Here is a 9,463-nt window from a genome sequence, read left to right on the forward strand (position 1 = left end):
CTTTGAATGACAAAAACATTAAAAACAACACAATTTTTTTCTTGTAGAATCTCTCGGCACCACATGTTTCTTCAACGACGACTCTCAGAATCTGAATTGCTTCGCTAGGACTGTATCTTACATATTGGGTCATAAAAACTTATTCACAGAACATCCTAAAAGCTGGAAATTTCAAGAGAAGATCGGAAAAATAAAGAGAAATAAGGCACCCTGCATTATATGCATAGCAGATTTAATCAGCAATCGCTCCTGATTAAATAAACTCGTAATTAGCATTAATAATAATTATGCTGTGTGAGAACGTACGAAAAATCATGGACAATAATAAATGATATTTTATAAGCCTCCCATGGAGAGTGGAAGTGTTCGTTTGACAAAAGTAATTCCTGGCTATATAGCTAAAACTTTACAAAAAGTGGGTACGATATGTAACCTAGTATAGTCCCAAAAAGGTACCCTTAACAGGCCAGGAAATGCTAACAACAAAAAGACAAGCGCCATTTTCAGGTTCTTTCACTGCTTGGATTTGGATTGTGATTTAGAGACGGGACATAACTTATCAAAGATTGGGTTCTCTAGGATTTCTCTTGCTGAAGGCCGCTTTACAGGATCTGGATCCATCATAGCCTGGTAAGAAATAGAAAAGACAAACAATTGTGTTATTCAATCAGGGCACTTTTGAATCTAATCAGACTTTTTTTTTTTGAGGAAAAGCCCGTAGGCAATCTAATCAGACTACAAACTCATTTCGGACCAAGGGTAGCTTTTCTAGAGCTATTGTATGGGTGGGTTGCAAAAAACAGAAGTTTCCTTTAGTAAAAGTACATAAAATATGATGTTTCCAACTACACAAAAATGCAGGTACATAGGACTTATTTTTAATACCCCCCCGGCACCCAGTTGAACAGCCTAACATAAAATACTCGAAGAACCAGATCCAACACAGACTCAATTGACCTGAACATAGGATGACCCACGAGATCCAACACAAACAATGGCTGCTTTGCCATTTTTTTTAAAACAGAATTACTTTTTTATTTTTCTGACTTAAAGGAGGCTGTAGTGGAATGTCAGATGCCAAGTATTGAAATCGTCGTGAGAAAGCAAAATAAAATACCTTGAGCAAGTTCTGGAATTGCACAGGATACCCAGGAAGCAGCGAAATTTTTCCTTCTCTCAGACTATAAAATTTTGGTCCTGAATCAGGCAGCGGTGTCCCTTTCAAGATCTCATAAATGGCCGCACCAAGAGAAAATATATCCACCTTATCCAAATACTCGCACTGATCCTTTAACATCTCATTTGGCATGTACCTCGCATCCCCTTCCTCTATGCCAAGACTATGATCCATCAAAGTTGCACAGCCAAAATCACCAAGTTTGTAGGTACCGCTTTTGGCATATATGTTTTCAGGTTTAATATCCAGATGAGCTATGCCTCGTTCATGCATGAAATTCAGTGCCTTGGCTATCTGAAACATGTATGGAATTTTTTAATGAGCTATGGTTTGTTCACCAAAACAAAGCATTAGTGACAATCAGCAAAACCCTATTTTAGAGGAACACTCTAAGAAAGCACAGTATATAACAAATTAAATGATATACCAGAGTCAGAGAGAGGTGTATTACATAAATACAGGTATATTATCAACGGCACAAATATACAAAACAGGCACATTCAGCGTTTTTATGGAATGTATCATACCAATTTTTAATTGTTGACAATGACTCATACCAAAAAAACCCTGGTCAATGCAAGTAGCAGAACCATATAAAACCAATGTTCCCTATTTACAATCAATCAAGTCTCTATCAAATGCCCTCAAGCACCAATAATAATGCAACTATATTAAAATGAAACCCAATCTATATGCAATTCACCATGAATCATGCAATGTTTGAAAAACAATCAAAGTTGCAGTCACTCAAATAGCACTTGTTATTAACTAGTTGCACAATTTACAGAAACATAACAAAAAAAGAGATGATTTGGACCTGATAGAGCATCTCAAGGACTTCACTGCATTTTGGAGCCTGATTTTTAGTTATTGTCAAGCTGTGATCGCAAAGTTCCATCTGAATGAATAGTTGCTCGTTCTCAAACCAGGAGGTGTAATATGCAACTATGTTCTCATGAGACCCTGGATGGTGCAACAAATTTATATTATTTCAAAAATATATTTTATTAACATAAGTTATGGTTCATAAAGTTTAAATACATTAAATTGGTCCCTGAAGTTGGCCACAGTATGCTAATCTAGAATTTAACAGAAGAACAAAAGAAGACAGATAGTTAATTAAAAAACCGACCTTACAATTTCAGGGACAAAATTGGGAATCAAGTGAACTTAAAGGTTCACTAGTCACTGCAAAATATCAAAAGATTAAAGTACCTAGTGCAGCCAAAGCTTGAACTTCCATCAATGCTCTTTTCCTAAAAAGTGTAAGATAACAGGTCAGTTTTGTTATTGAAAACAAAACTGATTAAAAGTAGCTCCCCATGGAAAAGCCACACTCAGGGTGTTAGTAATAAAGGAACATATTTCGCATTAATTCTCTTATAACCCATTTGTGTTTTAGTTTGAAAGGAAATTAAAATTACCAAAAAGAAAGATAACAATAGAAATATAAAAGCTACCTTTCTGTTTCACTATGCAACTGCTTAATGCTTTGTTTGACAGCATATAGGCAGCCATCTATCCTCTTGAGAACTTTAAATACCCGGCTGAAATTACCATATCCAATTTGCTGAAATAACAGGAAGTGGCAAGTCACTAAAGCTTTACTTCAAAAATGAAAGAAAGAAAAAAGAAATAGTGAATCAAGCTACCTCGAGTTCATGGAAATCGGTACGGTACCGTGAAAGCCCATCTCCACCAACTGAGGGAGAAAATCCTGCAGGAAGCTACATTTTTAACTGGATATAGATATACTTCAACAAAAGAACAAATTTCATATCCCCAACAAACCATAAAAACATAACTACTACAAACTGAGAAAAAGCATCACAATACCTAATGGATAACAGAAAATATCATATGCACTACCCCTACAGAAACACCAAAGTACCACCCATACCCTTCTTTATATGTTTTTTTCTCCAAAATATGCCCTGACTGCCCTTTGTAGCTTCCCTATACAATGTAAATAAGAAGGTACCCTACTTTGGACATTATTGAGGAAGCATTAATGACATTGTTAGTATTTATTAGGGCAAAGTATGTCCCTTATTTAGCTTTTGCATCCATGGCATTTTTGTAACAAATAATAGAAGAACCTGGCAAAACTTTGGCCTCCTAAAAAACAGATCAACACCTATAGTGGAATGCATTTTGATAGGGTTGTCAAATGAGGTATGCACAACGTATTAGATTTTTTCAGGAGATTTACATGGAATCTCCATGATAAAAATAAAAGCAACCTGACAATTTTGACCTCCTATCACAGAATGCATCAACATGTGATGAGGCCACGTTGAGATATGGATTTTTAATGCAGGGAGGTGGCATAACCCGGCATCTCAGTGCAACTGCAGTCTGGGAAACATAGCTGTGTTTCTTCTTTTGTGAATCATCCATTGGACTTCTGGTATTATCTAGCCCATCCTTGCTGGAGGCCTCCTGTGTGATTTCCATGGGCTCATATTGTGATGCCAAGTTGGTGGATTGTGGAGCACTTGGTGACAGGTCTAAGATAATAGCATAACCAATTAATAATTATTTAAATCAATTATTAGTAGACAGAAACTTTATCAAATATTGAATTTAATTCTAATGGTTATATGCAAGCTTGACATGCTTAAGAGTTGCTGAAAACAACAGGCCATAAAAGACTATTTCAGGTTAAATACTATTTGCAGAAGCCAAGCTGTAAAAATGAACACTATACTGCTAGAATTGGAATTTCCCCCAGGAAAGCTGTTTAGAAGATGATTTATTTTAAAAGAACGTTTCACTAATCAGATGGGAAAGGCTCAGAACTCAGAATCCCTCAAACTTAGCCCGTAGTGGCTTAAACTCATAACCATTAAAAAGTCATCCTGATATAAGTTGACATTGTTTGGTAGATAAGAAGTATACTTTCCAAAAATTAAGTATATAACTCAGCATACCTCTCTTGTATCTTTTGCTTCGTGCTACTGTAGACTTCTCCGGTGACTTCGGGCAAACATTCTCCTGGATAAAATATGGAATTTATTTTTTACAAAATGGACTTTCACTAAAACTAATAGAAAAAATAAAACAAAAAAAAGGATTCAGCTTCAAACTGAACCTTCCCACCTTGTCAAACTCAAGGCAGCTCGTAATTTGTGGTGCATCTGGCGTAATGTAGTCTGGTGTACTGCGAATCAAAAGAAACACAGGCAAGAATTCAAATTTTAATTAAGAGGAGAGAAAGAACAAGTAATGAAATTGTCCCGGGTCGAGCATTAATTTCAAAAGATATTTGCTGATTTCGGTATGCGGCATCCATTTGCTCAGATTACTAACACCAACAGTTTACCCCCAAATATATATCAGGAAAAAATATTACAGGATGAACGATTGCAGATCTGAGTTTCGAATTACCAGAAGAAATCCTGACTAAGGATGAAATCTCTCTCCTGCGACTGCTGCTGCTCTTCGGGCTCTGGCAAGCAAGAAGATTCTAGAAGCTTCTGGAACCGGGTGGAAGGACGGAGAAGAGTGACGCCCTTGAGCAGTGCGGTCAGATCGCTAGTTCCCATCGCAACTGGATGCGATGAAGAAGAGGGATCGGCTGCTCCAGTTGTTCTTCCTCTTCCTCTCCCCCTCCCTCTTGCTTTGGATTTGGGAGTTTTCCCCTTCATCACACTACACTGCGTCGCACTGGTACATCAAAAGAGGCATCGCGCCTTTTTTGGCGTTGTTTTGGAGCGTTCCGCAAAAGGAAAATAAATATGAAACTAAAATAATGATTTAAATGCGCTTGAGAGGCGGTTCATTTTGCGCTGTTATGCACGTCTTGAAAAGCACCTTCTTCTTTCATGTTATCACCGTTCGATTTAGATGGATGGAGCAGATCTAGATAAACTTCGGATAAAGTTTTCAGTGTCGGAGATTCCGAACCTATTTTCACCGTGTGTTTTAGATCAGGCGGACAGAATATGTAAAAAGGGGCGTGCATGAGTAACAGCGGATACTGAAGGCTTCAAGGAGGGGAATTGGCGGGAAAATGAAGTCAGGGAGAGGGAATCCTTTTTTAGTACAGGAGAAAAATCTTTTATTATTAATCTGATGGCTAGAGCAGTAGAGCTGGTGTATTTAAATTGGAATGAGAGCTATTCAAAATCTCTGCTATCCGCTCTTTTCTCTCTCTTTTATTTCTCTCTCCTCTTATTTACAAGGGAGAGATAGACACATAAATGGAGACTTCTTAGAATAACAGCAGATTTGGATCCATTTAAATTATTCCCGGGCGTCAAACCCGGTCCGGTTCGCCCGTGGCCCATACTCGATCAGATCGGATCATGTTCAGATTTGGCACAGGTACACGAGTAACCCGGGTACAGGTTAAAATGGGCTGGGATCGGTTTTTTGGAAGTTAACTTGTGATTACTTGGATCGTGGTGAATCCGTACTTGCCCGGATCAGATCGTCTACCCGCCGAATCCCCTGCCCGAACTCGCTCGGACCGTGCCCCCCTACCCGCGTACCCTTACCCGCGTACCCGAACCGCCCGCACCCGCCTACCCGCCTTACCCGTACCTGAAAATTCAAATTTTTTTCAAAAAAGCATTTTTTTTTTAAATTCAAATTTATTTCCCCCCAAACCCATTCCTGCCATTCTACTTGTACCCGTCTACCCATACCCACCTACTTGTACTTGGAAATTCAATTTTTTTTTTTTAAAAAAAAACGTTTTTATTTTTAAAATTCAAATCTATTTCACCCCAAACAAACCTGAATCTGTATCCTCTCCGGTATTGCAGAGAATCACTCTCACTTTACGGTTTGAGATTCGGGTTGTAATAGGGGGTAGTATTTTTGGGCTTTGAGATTTGTGCTAAGTTAAAAGGAACGGTTCAGATCTAATAATTGTAAAAGATTCCCTTATCAGGTATTGGAGAGCATGTGAATTCAACAAACCTCCTTTCAATCTATTCTGTGTTTTTTTGTTCAAAATATTAATGATTCTCATTGGTGTTTTAATAGTGTTTGATGTACAAATATACAAAATTCTATCTAAACTCAAATTTATATTTAATTCACACTTAATAAAATAATTAAAAGCGAACCATGTATCTTTTTGTAAGTATAAATCGTGTATAATTTTGAATCGATACATAATTAATATTATCATAGTATAGATTTGAACATGACCGACGTTATTGTTGGAATATTATGTATTCTATAGAAAACAATAAATTTTTATATAGATGATTTTGAAACAAATATAGATGTATTGTATAAAATATAATTTTCTTTTTATTTTATATAAGAATTATCCTTCCCACTATTTCATGCACCATAATTTGTTCTCGTACCTCATTGTGGCACATATATGTTAGGCATTAAAATCTAATTAAGTTAGCGGATAACAACTGTGATTATAATTTTTATATAATTATTTTAGATTTTGTTCATTGATAATATTATAAAAACTAGACAAAATTGAGAGCAATGAAATGTGGGTCCTCTTAATTTTTACAAAAATATTTTATTTATTTATTTATTCGAATTTACATATTAAATCACTATGGAATTATGGAGAGATATTATCTTGGTTCTGCATATTAACGATTGAGTACTTATTGTTAAATAATAAATTATTTTGTTCCTCCGATCATAATCAATATGAGTTATGAACTATATATGAAATGGCCAAATAATCTTACTGTACTGATCTGTCATTCTTTCATTGGCGAGCGGTTAAAAGCTCAATCTCATTGATGGTGAGTTTGGCAGACAATTATTTGTATTCAGCTTTTACTAGTTAGTTATTTGAATTTTATCTAGGTCCTTAATTTAATTTAGTATATTCAGCTTATCATATTTCAAATTCACGACTAATTAATTATAAGATGAAAACCATCCGAGCCGATTTTGTTCGGGCAATAATATTTTTTGTTTCATTGAAAATAATAGTATAAATTACTAAAAAAAAAATATAAGTTATAATTGAAAATTACAATAAAAAAAACTCTTCCTAACAATAACATTATTAACATAAAACAAGTCCTGATTAAAAATATTAAAAAAGGTACCACGCTATGTCAAACTACTTATTTAAAATCAGATCTAAACTATTCAATCAGTGTTAAAATTGTCCCGTGAATCTAAACTGTCTAACACTATGATCGGAATGGAAGTGGGATAAGAGTTCAATTCGTTTCACTAGAATAGAGACGAAAAGAAATAATTTTTAATTGAATTTTGGTGATCAAAACGATTAATTTTTAAAGAAGAATTCATTCCGGCATACATCAAGAAAAAACTTTATTTATCACTTATTTACTGTATTTGCCACTGAAACTATAGAATGTCCATGCTTTATTTGTTCAGACCATGTTAGTAGGAGAAATAAAAACAGTAAAGTCATGTGAGATTGTTTTTGTCTTCTTGTTAGCCCTCTGGAATATCTTAGATTTTTTCTAATATTTCGTGTACTTTATGTAGTAATAAAATTAAATTCTTCAATTCAATCCTCTAAAACAATTATCAGAGGAAGAAGATGAGAGGGGACATTTTTGTCTTTTAACCTCAGCAGATTCTATTCTCGCCAAATCCGACCCTTTTTGCCATGATTTCAAATGGCCACTTTTTCTCATTTTAAATCACGTCAATTGAAGTCCGCTCCCTATTATCATCTCTTCCGATCATGAAATTTGAGAAAAGAAGAATTTTCTTTCTCGTTTCATTCAAAACGAATTGGTTCTGATCAGACGGTAAGTGAATTTGACATATAAATTCAGAAATCTTAAAACACATCAGACGGTCTAAATTTCTATGTCAAATTAATCAACTGGATTCTAAATGCATGAAATTATAGTTCCTAATTATCTATTCGTGGAAATATTCCTTGGAAAATCTAAAAGTACATGTACATTCAACAAATTGATATACTAGGGGAAAAAAAATACTTGTAGGGGTGTTTATTGGATCTAATTTATTTGATTTTCAACTGAATCAACAAATTTTGGATTAAGTAGTTTGGTATTTTGATTTAAATGGACCAGTTTGGTTGAATTTTTTAATTACCTCGGTTTGTTTTATTTAGATTGATTTAGATTTTTTTTTCAAAACCGACTAGATTGAAACAATTGAACTATACGATTTAAGAGTGGGGTTAAAATGCACCAGTGGTGTAATGCTCCAATTATACCTCACATCTCTATCTCTGTATTCAAAGTTCAAATTGTCCATTCGAACCGTTCAACATGATATCCATATTAAAATATACTTAGAGATCAAATTTTATATTTTTTTGAAAATATTTTTTTTAGATAGATACAAAATTATTGTTTTTGGATGATCAAGATAAGCAGTGATTTTGTACCTATCTAAAATATAATAAAAAATTAGGGGTGAAAACGAGAATAATGCTGATACCATATCCGCATCAGTCGGATAATGAGCGGATATGAATACGGATACGGATAGTAAACGGATATCAAAATTCAAAACCATATCCGCTTTAAACGGATATGAATACGGAGCGGATAATCTACGGATACGGATTCGAATACGAATACGAATACGAAACGGATAATTATCGGATATTGAGTTATATAAACTTTAAAATAATAATATTAATTAATTAATAAATAAATACAAAAATGAGAGAGATATAGTTTATAAAAACTGACAGGACATGTTTTCAAATTAGAGAGAATATAATGGACCAATAAATAGGCTCAGATTATCTTTGACTACTTGTCAAGAAAAGCAAGCTCTGATCCGGTTTTCAAATTATTTCAATAGTGCCACAACTTTTACTATTAAGTAATAACTTTATAGAAAATGAGAGGTAGCATAATTGGCTAAAAAAATATCCTAGAGTTGTTATACTCAGAGATCGAGAGTTTGATTCTCCCTCACGAACCTTAATAACTACTATCAAGTTTTAAAAAAATAATAATAACTTTATATATATAATACAGGCTCTTGAGTCTTGTCACAGTGGTTCAAAACCAACGTGCATCTATCTTTCCCTTTGGGAAAAGTGAAGAGGCAAAAAGTAGCTTTTAGGAAAGTCACGTGGATTCAGCGAATGGAGCATGGCTTAATGGGTTTCGTGGTTATCCCGGATATCCGTTCCGTTTATGAAATAATAACCGTATTTGTATCCGAATCCGAATCAATATTCTATAACAGATAAATATCCGAATCCGTTTATCCGTATTCGGATCTGGGTTGGATATGGAACGGATAATCCGCCTCCGTTTTCAGCCCTAAAAAAAATTGATCTCTAAACACATTTTAATATAAAAATTATGTTGAGTA

At 34.7% G+C, this 9,463-nt stretch overlaps 1 protein-coding gene across 1 annotated transcript; it reads right to left on the reverse strand.

Moving 5' to 3' along the window:
• Window positions 1–310: 310 nt before the first annotated feature.
• On the reverse strand, window positions 311–4,913 carry WEE1 (WEE1-like kinase). Its single transcript, XM_078314076.1, has 10 exons — window positions 4,568–4,913; window positions 4,280–4,340; window positions 4,111–4,174; window positions 3,421–3,687; window positions 2,830–2,894; window positions 2,638–2,747; window positions 2,393–2,433; window positions 1,995–2,140; window positions 1,118–1,471; window positions 311–627 (listed from the first exon to the last, which is right to left on the reverse strand). Exons 1-10 carry the CDS (start codon window positions 4,825–4,827, stop codon window positions 514–516), a joined length of 1,482 nt encoding a protein of 493 aa, XP_078170202.1. The 5' UTR covers window positions 4,828–4,913; the 3' UTR covers window positions 311–513.
• Between the last annotated feature and the right edge of the window lie 4,550 nt (window positions 4,914–9,463).

Source organism: Carex rostrata, chromosome 13 (assembly GCF_964058835.1).
Source record: "Carex rostrata chromosome 13, lpCarRost1.2, whole genome shotgun sequence".
NCBI classification, from domain to species: domain Eukaryota; kingdom Viridiplantae; phylum Streptophyta; class Magnoliopsida; order Poales; family Cyperaceae; genus Carex; species Carex rostrata.